At 35.9% G+C, this 20,096-nt stretch overlaps 1 protein-coding gene across 1 annotated transcript; it reads left to right on the forward strand.

Annotated features, from left to right (window-relative positions):
* Positions 1 to 730: 730 nt before the first annotated feature.
* On the forward strand, positions 731 to 13,864 carry LOC133315877 (DEAD-box ATP-dependent RNA helicase 8-like). The gene is made up of 10 exons (XM_061517552.1): positions 731 to 1,467; positions 8,881 to 8,941; positions 9,862 to 10,096; positions 10,533 to 10,771; positions 11,132 to 11,383; positions 11,462 to 11,642; positions 12,205 to 12,293; positions 12,386 to 12,459; positions 12,537 to 12,664; positions 13,169 to 13,864. Exons 1-9 carry the CDS (start codon positions 1,142 to 1,144, stop codon positions 12,613 to 12,615), a joined length of 1,536 nt encoding a protein of 511 aa, XP_061373536.1. The 5' UTR covers positions 731 to 1,141; the 3' UTR covers positions 12,616 to 12,664; positions 13,169 to 13,864.
* Positions 13,865 to 20,096: the final 6,232 nt, after the last annotated feature.

Genomic DNA, 20,096 nt, shown 5'->3' on the forward strand with positions numbered 1-20,096 from the left:
AAACGCCCAACAAATGAAACAAACTAGGAAACCCCCCAACAAATGAAACAAGCAAGGAAAGCATGCAGGCGAGGCAAAGCTATGCCTCCTCCAATGTACTGCCAAAGCAGGCCAGCTAAAGAAGAGGAAACTGTTCAAAAAGCAAATAAAAGAGCAAACAAATCATGCCCAAAATTACTCTATGACGTCTATGCCCAAAATCATTGTATCCGTAACTAAGGAAAAGCAAAGATTGGACAAAAATACTTATGAGGTGTTAATTTTTTGTTTGGAACTTCAAAATTGTGTGATTCAAGCTAAAGTTACAAGTCACAAAATTTTATTATATACAAATTTTATTATGGATTTTTTTTTTTGACTCCAGCATAAAATTAAAAAATCTTACTCCGTAATTGTTGATTTCTATCCATCTAACGATTATAATTTATTGAGTTACATCAATTAATTAATTATTAATTTTAAATAAATTATACCCATTATATAAATAAAAATCAATGGACGAGATGAGAAATATAACGTTTTTCGAATTCAAATATGAATTGAAGCTTTCCACACAAGATAGGTAACGTATATATCCATAATCAACTTGAATGAAGTAAGACATGCATGCAATGCAATGCAATGACACAAGAGAGAGAAGAAAAAGTGGGGGAGCTTTAGACAATTAAAGGAAGAAGTGGGGGCCAAAAAGCAATAATGACAAAATAGTTTGTACGCCCTAGAAGAAGAAGAGGTAGAGAGAGAGAGAGAGAGTGATCAAGCAAAAGTTATTTCTGTTTCTTCCCTTCTTCAAACAAAAAAAAAAAAAACGGAAAGATCAAAAGCAAGGATCACTCTTCCCTCTTCCATCTCTAACCAAAATTCTCTCTCACAAATGCTCTATTTCTCTCTCTTCTATACTAGATCTGTACAAATTCCCCAACAATTTTCCCATTTAATTTTCATTTCCCAGAAGATAAGAAAACCCTAGTCTTTTTTCTTTCGAGCTCTGTCCCTCTCTCTCTCTCTGTATGATACCCCTGAACTCTCAGATTTTTCTTCTCACAGGTTTAGTTTCGTAGTATTCACTGTACATTCTTTCCGTAGATTAGAAAAATAGAAATTCGTGGGTTTTAGTTTTTAGGGTTTTGAATCGGCGAAAATGAACAACAATAGAGCGAGGTATCCACCTGGGATTGGGATTGGACGAGGAGGTTTGAATCCGAACCCGAATCCGAATCCGAACCCGAACCATCCGTTTCACCCTAGGCCCTCTTACCAGCACCACCAGCAACAGCACCACCAGCAACAGCACCAGCAACAGCACCAGCAACAGCAGCAGCAACAACAACAACAGCAACACTATGTGCAGCGGCATTTGGTGCAGCAACAGCAACAGTGGTTGAGAAGGGCGCAGTTGGGTGTTGCTGACACCAACGTTGTTGACGAGGTTGAGAAGACTGTGCAATCCGAAGCCGTTGACACGAGGTGAGTTGTTGTTTCTTGAATTCATTTCTCTCTTGTATGGTAGACAATAATATGTGTTTCGTGATGGGTTTGCTAGTGCATTCTGTGTGGATAAGTGTTAGGGTTTGGGTTGAGATGATTTCAATGTGTTTAGTTATTTGTGTGGGTGAGTGAGTTGTTGTTGGGGCTCACACAATAGCTTTGTGTATAGTGGGATGTTTAGTTAATGCTTGGTGACTCTTTGTGGTAACTCTGTATTGTCCTTGGCTAGTTTGGCTTGATGGAAGTTTCCATTAGTGTAAGTAATGGAAAAACGGCAAAAGCAATATTTACATATTCCAATGGTTTTTGGAAGACTAGTTAATGGCATGGCTAGCAATTGTGCTGCCACAGAGTGGAACCTTTTCACTCCCAAATGCTCGTTCCATTCTACGATAGCACGATTAGTGCCTGCCGTTACAGCATGTGGCCAGAAGAACCCATCTTGTTATGGTCTCTGTTGCCACTAGATCAGAGAACCCATTGTCCATCCAGCCTGATCATAGAGTCTGGTTGCAGGACTTGGCTATATGCGCTGCCGCCTGTGCCTGTTCAGAGCTGAAATGCATGGGCACTTTTACCTCTTTGCATGACACCTTGCCTGGAATTTTTCCACTTTATTTTCTGTAGTAGATGACAACTCATCCATAAAGGAAACAACATAACGGTCCTTTCTATCATGGGAGACAATTTTCCATTTCGTTGGGTACCATAGAGGGGATAAATTTTCTTATGAGACAACTTTGATTCGTTGGGCTCGGATCTTTTGTTTCCTTTCATGCGTTTATTTTATTTAATTGTTCCGCCTGTTTGGAACTGAACTGAAATGCATGGCAGTTTACCTCTGTTAGCATGACTCCTTTCCTGGTTTATTTTCCCTCTTTATTTTCTATAGTACACGACAATTCATTCAAAAAGAAAACGACATCACTGTCCTTTTTTCGTATTTTACATCAATCTTTTTTGTTTTTGGTAAGCAACACCGCCTTCCCTTTTTTCATGCGCAATAAGTGTCCTTTTTATTTAGTTATGCTTTTTTATTTGTATTTATGGCTTTTAATAACACTTTCACTAAGATAATTGACAATGCACTGTAAATTTTGGATATTGAAATGTATTTAACTGTTTATAGTTTAAAGTCTAAAAATTCTAGGATTATTATGTTATTATTTTACAATTTTTTTGAAAGTTTTGGCCACTCTGCAATCTGCTATACCCCATAGTGTTTATGGGATTGGCCACTCTGTGCTGTGTACCTTCACTAAGTACTTTGTACAAAGTATAGTGACTAGTTTTACATGGATCGTGCCCCAATCTCGCGTGCCCCATGTTTGGGAACACATGGGTTGTTTGTGATCCAAAATGCTTAAATCAGCATCTCAAACTTACTAAAGAGAGGAATAGAAGACTTCCAGAGACCCATCTTTTTCTGGTTTCTGTAGCCACTAGATCAGGGAACCTATTGTCCATCCGGCCAGATCGCAAAGTCCTGCTGCCCGCCTTTGCTCTATTCGCTGCTGCCTGCGCCTGTTCAGAAATGAAATGCATGGCACTTTTAACTCTGGTTTTGGACAACCCATTCGAAAAATTTTATCGCTTTATTTTCTAAGGTAGACAATTCATTTTAAAAGGAAACTACTTCACTGTCCTTTTTTGGGTAATTTACATCAGTCCTTTTGTTTTTGGTAACCAACACAGCTTTCCCTTTTTTCCATGAGCAATAAGTGCCCTTTTTATTTAGTTATGCTTGTTAGACTTTTATATTTTAATTTTAAGGCATTTATATCACATTCACTAAGATAATTGACAAGTGCATTGTAAATTTTGAGTATTGAAAATTGTTATTGTTTATTTCTATATGTTATATAAAGTTTTAAAACTTAGGATTATTATGTTTGTTTTACACATAGTAGTTAATTGCGCCGCAATAGCGCTGCAAGCCGCGTCGTATGGGCATTGCGGTGCCTCTCTGCAAGAAACTGCGTCGCGCCGCACCGGAACGCGATAGCGGCCATTGCGATCGCATTTGCGGCCATATTGCTGTCATAAGGAGAAATGTCAATTTTGTCCTAAATTTAAATATGTAACAGAAAAAATTTAAGGGTTTTTTAGGTTATCCACGTCTCTCTATGTCACTTCTGCTATCTCTGCCTTTAAAAAATGTTTCTTTTTGTCATTGTTTCTGTCATATATCTATTCTGCTATTTCCACAATCGCAACCCGCTATAACGCTATAGCGTTTTTCGGGGTTGGCCGTGACATGCCGCAATCCGCATTTGATAACTATGGTTTTACATTTCTTTCTTTCTTTTTATCTCTATCTCTTTTTTTTTTTTTAAGTTTTGGCGTCCCTTCAATCTGCTATACCACATAGCGTTTTTGGGGTTTGCAATTTTGCGCTGTGTTCTACTATCAAGTACTTTATACTAGAGTGTATTGACCAATGTTTCATAGATCATCCCAATCTCTCACGTTCCACGTTTGGTAATGCTTGGGTTGTTTGCGATCCAAAATGCTTAAATCAGCATTCCAAACTTACACAAGAGAGGAAAGAATTCTAAAAGAGAAGAGGAAGGCTGCGCTGCTGCACATGGGAAGAAACACCTAAAGAGGGTGATGGGCCTGAGTTAATTAGTATGGGCTTGAGTTAGTTAGTTAGTTAATTAGGAAAGCTTCTAGCATGTTCCGAGTTAGAATAAAAGGAGTATGTGCAGTGTGATAGGGGGATATTAAGTATTGGTGAATTGGGTTTTGGGAAAGTATCTCTTGGGATCTCTTTGGCCTAAGTATTTTGGCTTGAGAGTGAGTGAGGTCTTTTGGTGTTTTTACTTCTTATTTCATTGTAACCCTGTCACAGTGTGATAGGTCGGAGTCGATTCAACTTGAATCAGTAATTAGGCAATCTGTCATCGTTTTATTTCAATACAATCAGTGTTATTTCTCCATTTTGCTTGTTATTTCTGTTTAATTGTTGTTGAATATATGAGTTCCACCAAATTGGTATCAAAGCTTCAGATCCTTGGAGCCTTGATCTAGATCTATAAAAAAAAATGATTCCAGAATTTTATGGAGATGAAGATGGAATTAAAGCTTGGGGATAGTTGCTTGGGCTTGAACAACATTTTCAAGCAAATCAAATTCAAGAAGCTGATATGCTGAATGAAGCTGTGAAGGGGTTGAGAGGTCATGCGCTCAATTGGTACAAACTTTGGAGTGGGCTCAGTCCCCATGAAAGCTGGCAGAGCTTTGATAGAGCATTTATAGGGAGATATATACCTGAGATCTGTTTGGTAGAGAAGGATGAAGTATCGAACAACCCAGAAAAAAGGGAGGAAAAAAAGGAACAAAAAGAAACCGACGAAGAGGCTGAAATCGCAGCGGACAAGGTGATCAACGACGACATAAAGAAGAAGAAACAGATCAAAAAACGAAAGAAGGAAAAATTGCAGAGAAAAAAAAGAAGAAGAGGCAAAAGAAGATAAAACAGATGCGGAAGAAGAAGATAGTGGAAGAGAGGAAGAAAAAGGAGATGCCGATGAAGAGGTAATGCGTTCTGTGTTTTTGAAGGGATTGAGGGAGGAAATTAGGGCGGAAGTGAGGTTGCATACTGCAACAACTATGGAGGATATTATGTCTTTGGCTCTTATAGTAGAGGAGAAGGAGATTGTTACGGGAAGAAGGAACGAAGGAGTGGGCTGCAACGGATTTAGGTATAATGGGAACGAAGCAGGTTGCAACTCAAGGCCCACAATGACAAACCGTTTTGTTATTCAGGTGAGTTCTAATGTGGGAGAGGAAAATAACAATATGGGCTTCTCTCGAAGGAATGGGCCCAATAACAACCCAAGTGAGTCCAGTAGTGTGGGGAGTAACCCTCGAAATGGGAATCTCATTTAGAACTTAGGGCACAACACAGAGACGGGAGGCAAGACTGGTAGCGACGGCGGAGGAAATAATGACGGAGGTGGAAATGGTGAGCGAAGGACAACGCGATTCTGACGAAGGTCTCCTGAAGAAACGACAGAACGATTGCGGCGCAACCCAATGGGCAACACGCAGGGCAGCGACACGCAAGACTCCAATGATGCCACAAAGGCGATGTACGGCGGCGAGTGTTGAGGAACCTTAACCTTTCTTTTCGGTGCAATGCCCTTGGATATATTTCCCCTGGATGTGATATTCTTCTAGTGCTATGTGGATGTTCTCCTATTCAAGCATATGTAGATTTTATAACAGACTTCAGGGAAACTTTCAGGCACTCGCTTGGTGTTATCATCACAGATGTACAGATTGGCATTGGTCTTGGTAGTGTACTAAGATATCTTTCATTCTCTTCCTAGAAGCCAAATTTTGCTCTGCCTTATGAACTTGGCGAGTTTCAGTGCTATGATAAGTATATGTTTGCGTCTCTAAATGCGTTTGCAAGAAAGATTGGAAAGCAAGAATGGGGAGATGGTGGTTCGTTTGGTACCGGAAGTTTGACGCAACATCCTGAGCATCTTGTTCATTTTAGAAATGAGGGTGGTTCTCGGAACACACCATATGGTAAATTTTTCCTTGAATGTTACTCAGGTATATCTGCATGCTCAGTACCATTTCAGGTCGCTGCACCTATTTCTTTCAGCCGTGTCACATGGAGCCTTGTTGGATGTTTGGTGGGTATTGCATTTACTAAACAATTTATTCTCTTATATACCTACACTAGATCAAATGAGCTGGCCCAGCATATAGAGGTTGATGTTCATATTGGGAATGACCTGGCATTTTCTCATCCAAATAAACAACTCTACATTTTGGCTTGTGGAGATGATAAGTTAGCTGAGGGTGACACAGAGCCAAAGCCTTTTCTGCTGACATTGGGATTAAGAGGTTTCAAACAATGGGATCCCGTTGAAAAATCCTCTCACATTATTTGCCTTTTCTCTTCACCTTGAGGACAAGGTGAATTTTGGAAGGGGAGTATTGATGGGCCTGAGTTAATTAGAATGGGCCTTAGTTAGTTAATTAGGAAAGCTTCTAGCATGTTCTGAGTTAGAATAAAAGGGGTGTGTGTAGTGTGATAGGGGGATATTGAGTATTTGGTGAATTAGGTTTTGGGAAAGGATCTCTTTGGCCTAGGTATTTTGGCTTGAGAGTGAGTGAGATTTTTTGGTGTTTTTACTTCTTATTTCATTGTAACCCTGTCACTGTGATAGGTTGGAGTCGATTCAACTTGAATCAGTAATTAGGAAATCTGTCATCGTTTTATTTCAATACAATCAGTGTTATTTCTCCATTTTGCTTGTTATTTCTGTTTAATTGCTGTTGAATATATGGGTTCCACCAGAGGGAAAGGGGTTGGAGAAAAAAAAACCCTTGGGAAATGCACAACATCATGGTAGTTAAAATTGCATGTCAACTCATAAGATTGGGTGATCGTATGAGTTCTCTCCCGGAGGATCCCATACATCCCCTGGATCGCAATATGGTAGGATTGGGTGGGATCATCATGCGTGACCGTAAAATTGCAGGATCTGGGCTGTCCCCCGATCCTTAAAAAACCCACATCCCTGACCCGGATTCTAGAACTTGGCATTTCTTTTCTGTTTGATGTTGGAGGGGGTCACTGACTCGTTGGAATAATTGGTGGTGATGGTGCCTTCCTGTGTCAGACTGGTTGATTTTGTTGGAAGCAGCATTGGAAGAAGAGGTATCTAAAATTTTCCCTATGAATCCAGCGAAATTTCGAGAGACTGAGGGCGAGATTTTTATGGGAGCGAAACAAACCTAGAAGAGAGAGAATGAATTTTTGTCTCAAGATGTAGAGAGAGAATGAATTTTTGTCTCAAGATGTAGAGAGAGAGGGGAGATCTAAAAAGTTAAAAATTAAAAAAGAAATCGTTTGGGTTCTTTGTTCAGTTTTTCTTTTTTCTTCTTTATAATTTATATATATGTATAATAGGTTTCTGCGCCGTTGCAATATACCAATCCAAAATGTTTGTCTAGTAGTATGAATAAAAAGATCCTTTTGTGTTAAAGGTAATTAGATGAATTTGTTGTTTTTATTATGAAAATCCCTTTTCCCATAAATGAATGAACTTTGCTGTCTCTCTCAGTCTCTCTTTCCTGTTAGACTCTTCTTTCTCCTCTCTTCCTATTCTTTTTTTTTTCTTTCTTTCTTTTGGTTCTTGCTTCTTCTGCTTTCAGCTGTAAGGGTCTTTCTATTATTGTTTTACAATTTTGATAGAACTTTCAAACAACATATTTTCAAATTTCAATTCTCTTTTGCAAGTTATTCTTATGATGTCTTTTTTGAGCTGTGAATTGAAATTTAAGAAAAAAAGAAATACAGTGCATTTTTGTTCGTGTTCCCAGTTGCTAGATGAATTTATGTTTAAATAAATTTTAGTAGTGATTTAAAGTTTACTTATGATATTATATGTGTGTTTGATTGTAATTTTGTTCCTAAGTAGGATCTTACGATCCGTGTTATGATCCCATGAAATTATGAGTTTCCATCCCCCTTCCAATCTTAGATAGGATTTTGATTTTTACTACCTTGCACAACATCACTTAGAATAGAAAAAAAGAATATAACAAAAGAGATGAATAATGGACCCTATTTATGCAAAATGTACAGCATCTCATAAGAGAAAAAATAATAAATATAATGGGCCATGCCTTGGTTTTTAATTAGGCTGATGTGATGTACTAATTTTTTTCACTACTTAATGCTATAGTTTGAAGTTTATGCATAATGATCTGAGACTAAACGAATTTTGATCCTAAATAGTGAACCGACTAAGTATTCCACCTTGTACCATGTACTGGGAAAAAGTCCCATACCATTTAGTGCGATCCATGTAACACTGCTCTTGGGGTCTTCCGTTGGTATATATTTTTGTGAAGGCTGGACTTCATGTTGTTTTAATGAAGTGATAGGAACATGTTTCTTGTAGTCAAGTTCTTAAATGATCTTAGAAACATCAAATTGAGCAGTAAATCTGCATCTTTGGTTACTGTTCTGTGGAAGTTCTAGGTTATCTATCTGTCTGTTGCTCCCATCTTTTCTCATCACCATGCACCATGGTTTTGATGCTTTGATTTCTGGATCAATTTTTTTTTTTGCTGAACTTATTCTATCCTTCAATCTTTTATATGGTTGTGCTCAAATGCAAAGTTGAGTTGGTATTGTCCACAATCTAGGCTAATACCTCCTTGATCCAAATGTTTTATTTTGTGGAGTGATGTTGGTGAAATTATGAGTTTGTTAGAGTTTGGAAATTGTCACCATGCAAGATTTATTTGTTTTAATGCTAGATAGAGCTATTTTATATTTTTTGTGGTTCTTTTCAGTCAAAAGGAAAAAATGTGTTCTCATATTATCCTCAATTGTTTTTGGTTTTCCTTTATTAGTTCACAAGATTGGAAGGCAAGACTAAAGATTCCAGCACCCGATACACGCTATAGGACAGAGGTATGGTTATGAATACTATCTTATGCTTCAAGTGATTATTTATATGCATTTTATTTTAGTCATAAATTAGTTTGAGATTCTTGGGGCCGCAAATATTATCTTGGATAATTCTACGTTATTTTTGTAAATCTTATTTAGTATGGAGTTGCAATTTCATACTTTGATATATGGGAAATACAAGTCTCATCTTGTAGGAGACTTGTTATTTCATGCCATAGACACAGATCATGTGGGACCCACTCTTTAAAAAAATAAAAAATTATTAGCACAACTTTTGATATATGAGTAGAAGGGGTATGTTATCTGATGTAACATGAGAAAAACATACCCCTTAATATATTATAAACAATGTAGTCAAAATTGCAATCTTACTCCTAGGATTGCATGATCCTATGACTTTCGTGCTGCCTCACAATCCTGGTCGTATAACAGATCATTCAATATTGGGATTGCTGGAAAGATTGTAAAAAAGGTGTGATTTTGCGATTTGCACAAGTTGGGGGAGCTGGGCGACCCGTATCTGTTAACCCATGTCTGTTACAAGTTGAGCTGGGCGACCAGCACCTCAAATCCAAAAAATGAAATCTGATGTTCCTCAGCATCCTACATCCCAAAAAAGCAGCTTGATCTTAAGGGGCTTGACCTGGCATATCAAAATCTGCTGTTCCACCTCTCTCATACTCAGCCTAGAAACTGATGTCAACCTCTCTAAATGATAATTGAATATTCAGTTAGATTTCTGAGTGTGGTGTGATTATGTTTTTGTATATTTACATGATAATTGAATATTCAGTTGAAAGGCCTACTAAATGATACCATCTATGGGTTAGTGGTTTAAGCTGCTATTATGGGGTTTTTTATTATTAACTTTAATTTTAACATTTATGTTGGTCTTGATCTGCCCTCCTTTTGTTCCCCAGGATGTTACAGCAACTAAAGGAAATGAATTTGAGGATTACTTTTTGAAGCGTGAGCTGCTCATGGGAATATATGAGAAGGGTTTTGAAAGGCCTTCTCCTATCCAAGAAGAAAGCATTCCAATTGCTCTTACTGGTAGTGACATTCTTGCTAGGGCTAAAAATGGAACTGGCAAAACAGCTGCATTTTGTATTCCTGCATTGGAAAAAATTGATCAGGATAGTAATGTTATTCAAGGTTTGACTCTATCCTCTTGCTTTCAGCTTTTCTCAAGAGTCTCACTCTAGTTGAAAGGACTCTATGTAATAAGATCTCAGTTCCATGATAAATTCAGAGTTTATTTCTCTTCTCTTTTGTCCTGGGTTGCACATCTGTTATAACTAAAACTCTTTGTTTTATTTACAAATTTTGAAAATTCCTTTAAAGAAACCAATATCTTGTTGATATGTTGTCATTTCTCTTGAAAAGTTATTTTAGATTTAGAAAATGGATGCAGATATATTTTGTTACCAAAGTTGGAAATAATAATGATATATTTTTGCTGACATTGTTGGTGCATGATTCAATTATGCATTGCCTTATGTTATTTTATGGCCATGAGTTTTTAAATAAGCCTGATTATAAGATCTATTCATGTTTTGACAATTTGCTTTGTATTTTTTTTATCATGCAGTTGTTATACTGGTCCCAACTCGAGAATTGGCTTTGCAAACATCTCAAGTGTGTAAAGAGCTTGGAAAACATTTGAAAATTCAAGTTATGGTTACAACAGGTGGTACCAGCCTGAAAGATGATATAATGCGCTTATATCAACCAGTTCATTTACTAGTTGGAACTCCAGGAAGAATATTAGATCTTGCTAAGAAGGGTGTTTGTATTCTGAAAGATTGTTCTATGCTTGTTATGGATGAGGTAAATAGATTTCACCTGAAATTCACTGTTTATTGAATCTGGCTGAGAAGCACGTACAGTTTGAACATGTTTGCACCTTAAAAAGGTTTAGGTATGATCTGATGTTGCTGCTATTTTTCTTTGGTTTTTTGTCTGATCTGCTAGGATTAGCAATCTGTACCCTAAATTTTGTCATGTTGGTAGTGGAAGCAAATGCTTCTGTTTATTGATCTCATTTATGTTTTAAATATTAAACACAACATAATTTCTTTTTTATCCTTTCTGCATGTTCATACTGTGGCACTTTTAAGATTAATGTCTTTATTTGTAATAGTGCTAGTTATCAATCTGAGGCTTTACATAGCTTTCTGTGTTCCTCAGGCTGATAAGCTTCTGTCTCCTGAGTTCCAACCTTCCATACAGCAGCTGATTCATTTTCTTCCTACAAATCGTCAAATCCTGATGTTTTCAGCAACATTTCCTGTTACTGTAAAGGACTTCAAAGATAGGTATCTTCATAAACCATATGTCATCAACCTCATGGATGAGCTAACTCTGAAGGGTATTACACAATTTTATGCATTTGTGGAAGAGAGACAGAAAGTCCACTGCCTAAATACTCTATTTTCCAAGGTTTGATTTTTCTGTCAATGTACTCTGGATTTTCTTATATGCCAGTTGTGAAAATAATAATAATAGCTTTTATTCCAGCTGCAAATAAACCAGTCGATCATCTTCTGCAATTCAGTGAATCGGGTTGAACTACTTGCCAAGAAAATCACAGAACTTGGGTATTCATGTTTCTATATTCATGCAAAGATGTTGCAAGACCATCGTAATAGAGTATTTCATGACTTCCGCAATGGTGCATGCCGAAATCTTGTTTGTACTGGTATGTTGCTGACACTGTATCATCCTCCTGTAAATGAGCATAACGAGGTTATTTTTTTTGCTGCATGTGAATGATATCTATCCTACCAAATATGGCAGTTTTTAATATTTGAATTTTTTGCCCCCATTTCCTCTATTTTATGTTATTATCTTCATTCCTTTTTTAAGAATCAATTTAGCAATGAATTATTATATGAGGGAGGTTATACTTACAACCTATATTTACTTACAATCACTTTCTTTATCCTTGGATCAAAATCAAATAAATGGTTACAAAATGACATCAAGTAAGAGCCGTTGATTTGATTTTGATCCAAGGATAAAGAAAGTGGTTGTAAGCCAAAATAGATTGATTATAAATATAACCTCTACCTTATATATGATCGATATTTGTTTAGTGTAGTTTTTTTTATGTACTGATGATATAATAAGCGAGAATTTAGGTTAAGGAACCTTTGCTTTAATAGTTTAATATATCTGTTGTTATTAATTTTTATTTTGATATACATTGTCCCAGTAATTTAAATTTTTCGTTTTTCTTCCTTTGTGTGAAACATCCACAGATCTTTTTACTAGGGGAATAGACATCCAAGCAGTTAATGTTGTTATTAATTTTGATTTTCCCAAGAACTCAGAAACTTATTTGCACAGGGTATGTTTGATTTCAGCTCACTCCTTACCTAATTTGCTTTTCTTGATACTGATTATGAGTACATGTTCTAATGGATGTTCTGCTTATAACAGGTTGGTCGTTCTGGGAGGTTTGGACACCTTGGTTTAGCAGTGAACTTGATCACTTATGAGGATCGCTTTAATTTGTATGTAATTTATAGTTGAATGAATTTCACAGATGCTTGCTGTTGTAGGTTTCTGATGTATTCCATCTTTTGTTCAGATATAGGATTGAACAAGAACTTGGCACTGAAATAAAGCAAATTCCACCATTCATTGATCAGGCAATTTATTGCCGGTGACTGGTGGTAAATACCAGGGTTGTGTTTACAACTGTGGCGAATAGAAATGGTGAGTGACAGGAAATTTGTTCTTTTCATATTTATGATCGGCATTCTGGATCCTGAATCCTGATAAGAGTTGTGATCTAAAAGTAGAGATGAATGTGTATATTTTCAAGTGTAAAAGTCTGCAAGTTGGATTTATTGGAAACAAGTTGGTCGTTCTCATGAAAGACTTCAATGTCATATCGTTAGAATAAAATTAATGCATAGTGATCAGCTAAAAATATATTGTTGTATTGGTTGCTTTTAAATGGGACTTCAATTTTAGTATATCTTCTATTGATTTTTTTTAAAATTTATTTATTTAACGAGGCTTTTTACTTGGACACTTGACATTTATTATGATGCCATTTAAGTAAGAAAAGTTGGCTGGGCATATGTCTAGGATTGTATATTCTATATTCAGATAGCAGTTCTTTGCAGTGGTTTATGCCCAAATTTTTAGTTCATGGTTTGTCCACTATGATTCAATAGTGTAATTGCTGTTGCTGATGTGTGTGCATTTCTACAGGTTGATGCAACTGTCACTCAAGCAAGGTGCATATGCCCTGGCATGAGAAGATGCACTATGGAAATGGGGTATTGTTGGACCCTTGTTGAGTGTTTTTTCATTAATTTCTGGTTTTTAGAGCCCTGAAACATTACTAGGACCTTCAGAAAGTTTAATATTGGCTTTTAACTGCCAGATAATAGCTGGGTCCAGTTTGGGTTTCCGTTGATTACGTTTGCAGATGTGTTTGTTACTACCTGTTATTAGTACTATGGTTTTTTAATTGAATGGTTTAGGGATAATATACCTTTTTATCAATATGTCGTTTCATATGCTAGTATACTATTTCGGTCTGTCATTATGGTTTCTCGTATAGATTAGACTCTTGTAGTAATCTCAACATGGTTCATGGAGATGCTGGTTTATTGACTATTTCTTTTGGCCAGGATTTTGATATGACCATTCCCAGTTGAAGGTGTTGATTTTTTATTTTATTTGTTTTTGTTGGGGTGGGGGTTGGATAGACTCATTGTAATCCACACCATTTGTTGAGGATATGCTTGGTAGCTTCTGATGTTCATGGATGTATTTTCATAGTAGCAGCGCTGGGAGAATGCGGGACATTTCCAAGGGTCAATTCATTACTTTTCACTTGGTTCCTTTTTATAAAGGGAAATCCTTTTTAGTTGGTTAACAATTCATCGCTAGCGTTGCAAAGGAAGAATGTTGGATTTATATTCAATATATAAGATCAAAACATTTGGTACTACTCACCTATTGCCCATGGCTTTTATATCTGAATATATTCCTAGAATTGTGGGATTACCCCTCGTAAATATTATTGGCTAGTTTGTGTCTTCCTTTGACAGTAGGAGGGTCCGTTAATATTCGGGTAAATTATGCGTCATCTTTTTATGATTTAAATGATTTTCTTTATTTTAAAGTGTCAAATTTAATAATGTGTGTCTTTATAAGCCTGTCTTTCTGTACGAATTGCGGGGTATATCTTCTTTGCACTTAAATTCGACGTGCGTAACATTATTCTGCCTTTCACGTGCTAGTTGTTTATTTAAATTTGACAGGAAATATGCAATTACACTCTTTTCATAGTATCGGGGAGATGTCTTAGAAAGTTTCGTTTTATAATCAGGAAGTAAAATGAGGTTTAACCTCTTAAATATTCTAGATAGAATTCCATAGCATTCCAAAGTTAGGACCCTGTAACCGAACCGAAGTATCGGGTATTGTATAGTGGATATATCCTTTTATTAAATATGGAAGAAAATGATTTATTTATATTATTCCTATCTTTATTTATATTTCTTTTTTGTTTTTTGGTAAGGGAATGGGTATTTTCGTTGGAAAATATTTTTTTATGTTGTGCACGCACAAAAAATCAGTGGTATTTATTTTTTTCTTTTTCTCTCTTTGGGTCCCTTCCAGTTTTTTATATGTTGCTTGAGATATATATATTCCCTATTTTCTTATTATTGAAATTGTGGTCTCTGTAACCATCTCATAGATTTGCACAGGATATAAAAGATACTATGATTATCTTTTGAACTGGGCCTTTATTTTTAGAATATTCTTGACTGCAATTCAAGTTTGATTCCGTGATTCTTATTTTCCACTATCCACTCTGTGAACAAATTCGTTAAGCGTAGTCTTAAGTAACGCTGTCTACATGGCATTAGTTTCAAATTATCATAAAAATTGATATTCAAAAACAAGTTATCATTAAACTTTTAAATGTGAGAAAATTGTACCAATTAAACCAATTAATTTGTTAAGTAAATGTGAAAAAAGAGACTAAAAAAAGGAGTAATTATTTTAAGATAGCAAGAAAGATATACCGATCGAATCAATTCCTTCAGCTTCGAACTTCATTTCCATTTCATGAAGTTGTAATAATCTGAGAACAGTGGAAAGACACCGAGAACTTTGATCAATCAGTCATATGATTGAGCATATTGGAGTAATCTTTTTCACTTCATCACAGAGGTCAAATCAAATGTAACCTATGGATGATAAGTAGAAGAGGTGCATTGATCATTTACGCTGCATGCCTTAATTTCCCTCAATATGGAGCCACAGACAGTGTTTGTAATGATACGATATATGAACATGTTCCCAATTCAATTCCCTCAAAATTAATGTATATAGTGCTTCCCATTTCTATACCTGGTCATTTTACCATGTTCCTGCGTATAATCCATTAAGGGCAACAAATCTTCACATACGATATTTTTATATGATAAATCATAAAAAAAATTGTCTCTGTTCTTCCCTTGAGAGATATTAAATAAATGAGACTCTATTAAATTTCAATAATCCATGTTAAGAATAGTTTCTCCCTTTTATTGAATTCATGGTATTCGAGTTCAGTAAGAAAGCCATGGTTGAGAAAGAAAGCGAGAGAAGAAGAAGAGAGTTTTGAATATGAATCTATGTATTGAATAATCTGAGAAACAAGATACAAAGACTCTACAAATATATAGAGTGAGATTGCTGACTCAGCTAATGAGTCAACTCTGAACTAACTAACTAATAGCTTAACAAATCTGTAACAGAATAGAGAGAGGGATCTGATGTATTTAGGCTCTCTAAGTAATTACTACTACAATTACATCAATACAATAAACACTACAATTACAGCAATATAGTAAACAATAAACAAATATATCTAATACATGGATTACTAACAAATTATGTTCTTTATCTTTTTTAACAGAGACAAGTTATATTTACAAACTTTTTTGTTTACAAACTCTTACAAATTACACTATGTTCTCCCGGGAGAACATTGATTACACTATGTTCTCTCGGAAGAACATAGTGTAATTTGTAATAATTTTCAAAAAAAGTTTGTAAACCGATCCTTCCACTTTTTAATATAAGATTATGTTTTGTATTTTATTTTATTTCTTAATATAGGATAATGTTCAACATTTTATTTGGTCTATATCTCTCTTTATGACTTTTGACAGAAGTTTTAATGCTGTCATGCTATTTGCTCAGCTATTGAAGGTTCCCTTTGTAGATTGGAGATAGACTTTGTCGTTGAAATCCCAACATCTGCTGTTCATATTATGCTACACGGTTGATGATCCTGGTTTATCCATAATTTCTTTAAGGCAAGGAATTTGATATGTTCTATAAAAGTTGAAGGATTTGCTTAGTTATCTCTTGTTTTTTAATACATGAGGATGTTCACATGATTGTTGCTGAAGTGATATATGCTTCGTATTTTTTGATGATCATGGATGTATTTTGGGGACATTGACCATATTGTCACTCCTTTAATAAAAATTTATCTGATTGCCACTTTTAAAAAAAATTTTGCCAAAATCTCACGCCTGAATCCCGCTGGTCTGACAAGTGGGAATGGACTGGACACGTGTCAGCGTCTGAATGGTGAACCATTCTCGCTGGGCTGCCCAGCTAGAATGACAGAATACTGACACGTGACAAAAGTACAGACATCTAGAGAATGCCTGTGCTTTTGTCACGTGTCAGCATTCTGTCATTCTAGCTGAGCAGCCCAGCGAGAATGGTTCACCATTCAGACGCTGACACGTGTCCAGTCCATTCCCGCTTGTCAGACCAGCGAGATTCAGGCGTGGCATTTTGACAATTTTTTTTCAGAAGTGGCAATCAGATAAAATTTTGCCTAAAAAATGGCAGTACGGTCATTGTCCCTGTATTTTGATACTCCTCAAGCACTTAGAATCTAGAACAATTCCTAGTGTCAATTTATTACTTTTCGGCTGGTTCAAACTTAATTGAGAAATGATAATTTTATAAACTATCACTCATAATCCTCTTGATTCTTTATACAAGATATTGGACAATACTGATTGTTTTGAATAATACTGATTGTTTCGAATAATACAGATTGTAAATATATTTCATAAAATATAAATAAGTATGTTCTATTAGGTACCCAAGAAAAATGCTTTTAGATACCTGAGATCAATTTTGCAAAAAGGTGGTGAGATTGATAAGGATGTAAATCATAGGATGAAATGGAGGAGTGCATCTGAGTTTCTGTGTGACTGCAAAATTCCACTTAAGCTAAAAGGAAAATTCTATAGGACAACAATAAGGCCTGCAATGTTATATGGAGCTGAATGTTGGCCAGCACATAGGCAACACGAGCATAAAATGAGACTAACAAAAATGAGGATGTTAAGGTGGATGTGTGGTTATACGAGGATTGATAAGATAAGAAATGAAGATATTCGACGAAAGGTAGAAGTAGTACGGTAACGGAAAAGATGACGGAACATAAATTGAGTTGGTTTGGGCACGTAATGAGACGATCCCTGGATGATCCTGTAGGAACAAAAGTTTGTTACCAAGAGCTCGACACAAAGAGGAGTAGAGGTAGACTGAAGCTTACCTAGGAAAAGGTAGTTAAACAAGACTTAATGGAGTGAGATATAGATTGGCGGCCAGTGTGTCTTAGGACGGAATGGAGAAAAGCTATAAGCATGGGGAAGGTTAAATCCGCTGTTATTTCTATGTTCCAGATGTTCTCTTTTTAGTCATTTTCCTCTTCAATCCCTCCCTCTCTTTCTTTTCTCCTTCTTGTCTTTTATCTTATTTCCTCCTTTCCCTATTTTTTTTTTATTTTTGTATTTATTTTTTATTTTAGTTTATTTTTATTTGTATTTTTATCTTATTTTATTATTTATTTATTTTTTTTTATTTTTTTAATCTTCTCTTATTTATCATTGAATTTATCTATCACCAATTCAATTAATTTGGATTAAAGATGCATTTGATGTTGATGTTAATATTGATAAATAAGTATGTTCTATATGATGATCCCCATCTTCACTGTTGCACTTCTAATTTATTAAAAAGTATAATAAAAATCCTTCAGGCAATGTTGCATTTATTACCCGAAGATGAGCATTGCACTGTTACAATGAGTCGATTTATTTGACCATCTGTTGAATTTTCTGTTTTCTAGGCTCCACCCCAGCCTTCTGCTTTTCACCATAAAGTTTTTTCTACATGTGTGCCAAATAATAACTCAGTTAAATAGCTATTAATATTTTGTTAAATTTTGGCATAAGTATTTCTGATGCAAAATTTCACAAAAATTTAACTAGTGTATAATTGATTTTTTTTATTATTGTTTATTGCTTCATTAATTATTTGACTAATTCGATTGGTGTCCAATAGAATCATATCATTAGCAAAGCTCTCCTATAATTGACTTTTCAAACTTATTGCAAACAATGTTATTTACAAAAGTGACTTTGCAGAATGATGTTCACTTTGCAAAATTATCTTAGCATTGTCATAAACTGCACAACTACAGATGTAGCTGGCACTTGACTTGAAAATGTTATTTATCTCAAGCTTTAACTAGATTATTTTAGAGCTTGACGGGGATTGGGTTAATCAAGTATGATTAGTCTTGTATTGGTTAATAATAGGTTAAATGAATGTACATTAGTGAAAAGATCCATGAATCTATTGTCTTAAATCCACTTGCTATAGTTGAAGTAACTTATCCCATTGATAGTGGTCCCTTGTCACGGGCTTCCCCTGAACCTACCTAACAATGGTATCAGAGTCGCCCATTGGTGGTGGTTCCTTGTCACGGGTTTTCTCCTGGACTCGTCTGACAGTGCTATACACTTGACTTAGCATATCACCAACCAATGTGGGGTCCAACACCATGTCACAACCCGAAACCTTAAGGTATTGGGTTTATAGGTCCTCCCACTTATATGGAATTCACTTAACCAATTACCAACTAATATGAGACTCATCACATCTCTCCCTCAAGTGTGAAACCCACTATTGATATGCTCCCCCTCAACCGAGTACCCAAGGGTCCAAGTACTCAACCCGCCTCCTAGCCAAAGACCCAACTAGTCGGAGCCAAACCCGACTCTGATACCACTGTCAGACGGGTCAGGGAGGAGCCCATGACGAGGGACCACCATCAATGGGCTAAGCTACACCAATCGTATCAAGTGAGTTCGACACCACATCTTAACCCAAAATTTTAAGGCATTGGGTTCATGGGTCCTTCCACTTATATACATTTGACTTAGCACATTACCAACCAATGTGAAACTCATCACACTTAAATATCCCAACAATCTCCACCTCAAGTGTGAAGTGAAACTCAACATTGATATCTCTTCCTCAATCACATACCACCTTATGGCCAAAGTACTCAACCTACCTCTTAACCAATCATCAGGCTAGCTCGATCCGAACCCGGCTCTAATACCACTATCAGGGTCCAGGGGCAAGCCCGTGATGAGAGACTACCACCAATGGGCTAAGCTAGTCCAACCGTAACAAGTGGATTCGATATCACATCTTAACCCAAAACTTTAAGGCATTGAGTTCATGGGTCCTCCCACTTATATACACTTGACTTAGTATATTACCAACTAATGTGAGACTTATCACACTCAAATATCCCGACAATAAAAAAAGCAGTTTATTCATCGTATTTATTAGCTCAAACTTTAAGATTTAAAGGGTGTTATAATTTACTAAAAGAAATTTGTATCTGTAATGGTAGCTACTAAATGCAAACAAAGTGAGGAATTGCAGATATGAAAATCGATTAACTCATCAAAATAGAAGATTAATATCAGATGAAGATTAACTGATAAACTCTGAATCCATGAATTGTTTCCATATAAGTAGATACAAGTAACTATAACAACATCATATAATCACATAGAAGGGAGAAGAACATACCTATTTAATTCTGTTTTTTAAACCTTGTTATTATAATTCCCTCTTGTCTTCTAGTTTTATAAAATGCACCCTTTCGTAAACCAAACACCACCTTAGTTATTTCTTGTCAATGAAAATTATTTTTAGTTGTTAATTGTTTGCCATGAGAAACATGACCAAAAAATAGTTTTCTCATTCATTTCTTTGATATAAAAAACATGTGGTCGGA

The sequence above is a fragment of the Gastrolobium bilobum genome, unplaced genomic scaffold (assembly GCF_033153095.1).
Source record: "Gastrolobium bilobum isolate Gb01-03AN ecotype WA unplaced genomic scaffold, APGP_CSIRO_Gbil_v1 utg17648, whole genome shotgun sequence".
NCBI classification, from domain to species: Eukaryota; Viridiplantae; Streptophyta; class Magnoliopsida; order Fabales; family Fabaceae; genus Gastrolobium; species Gastrolobium bilobum.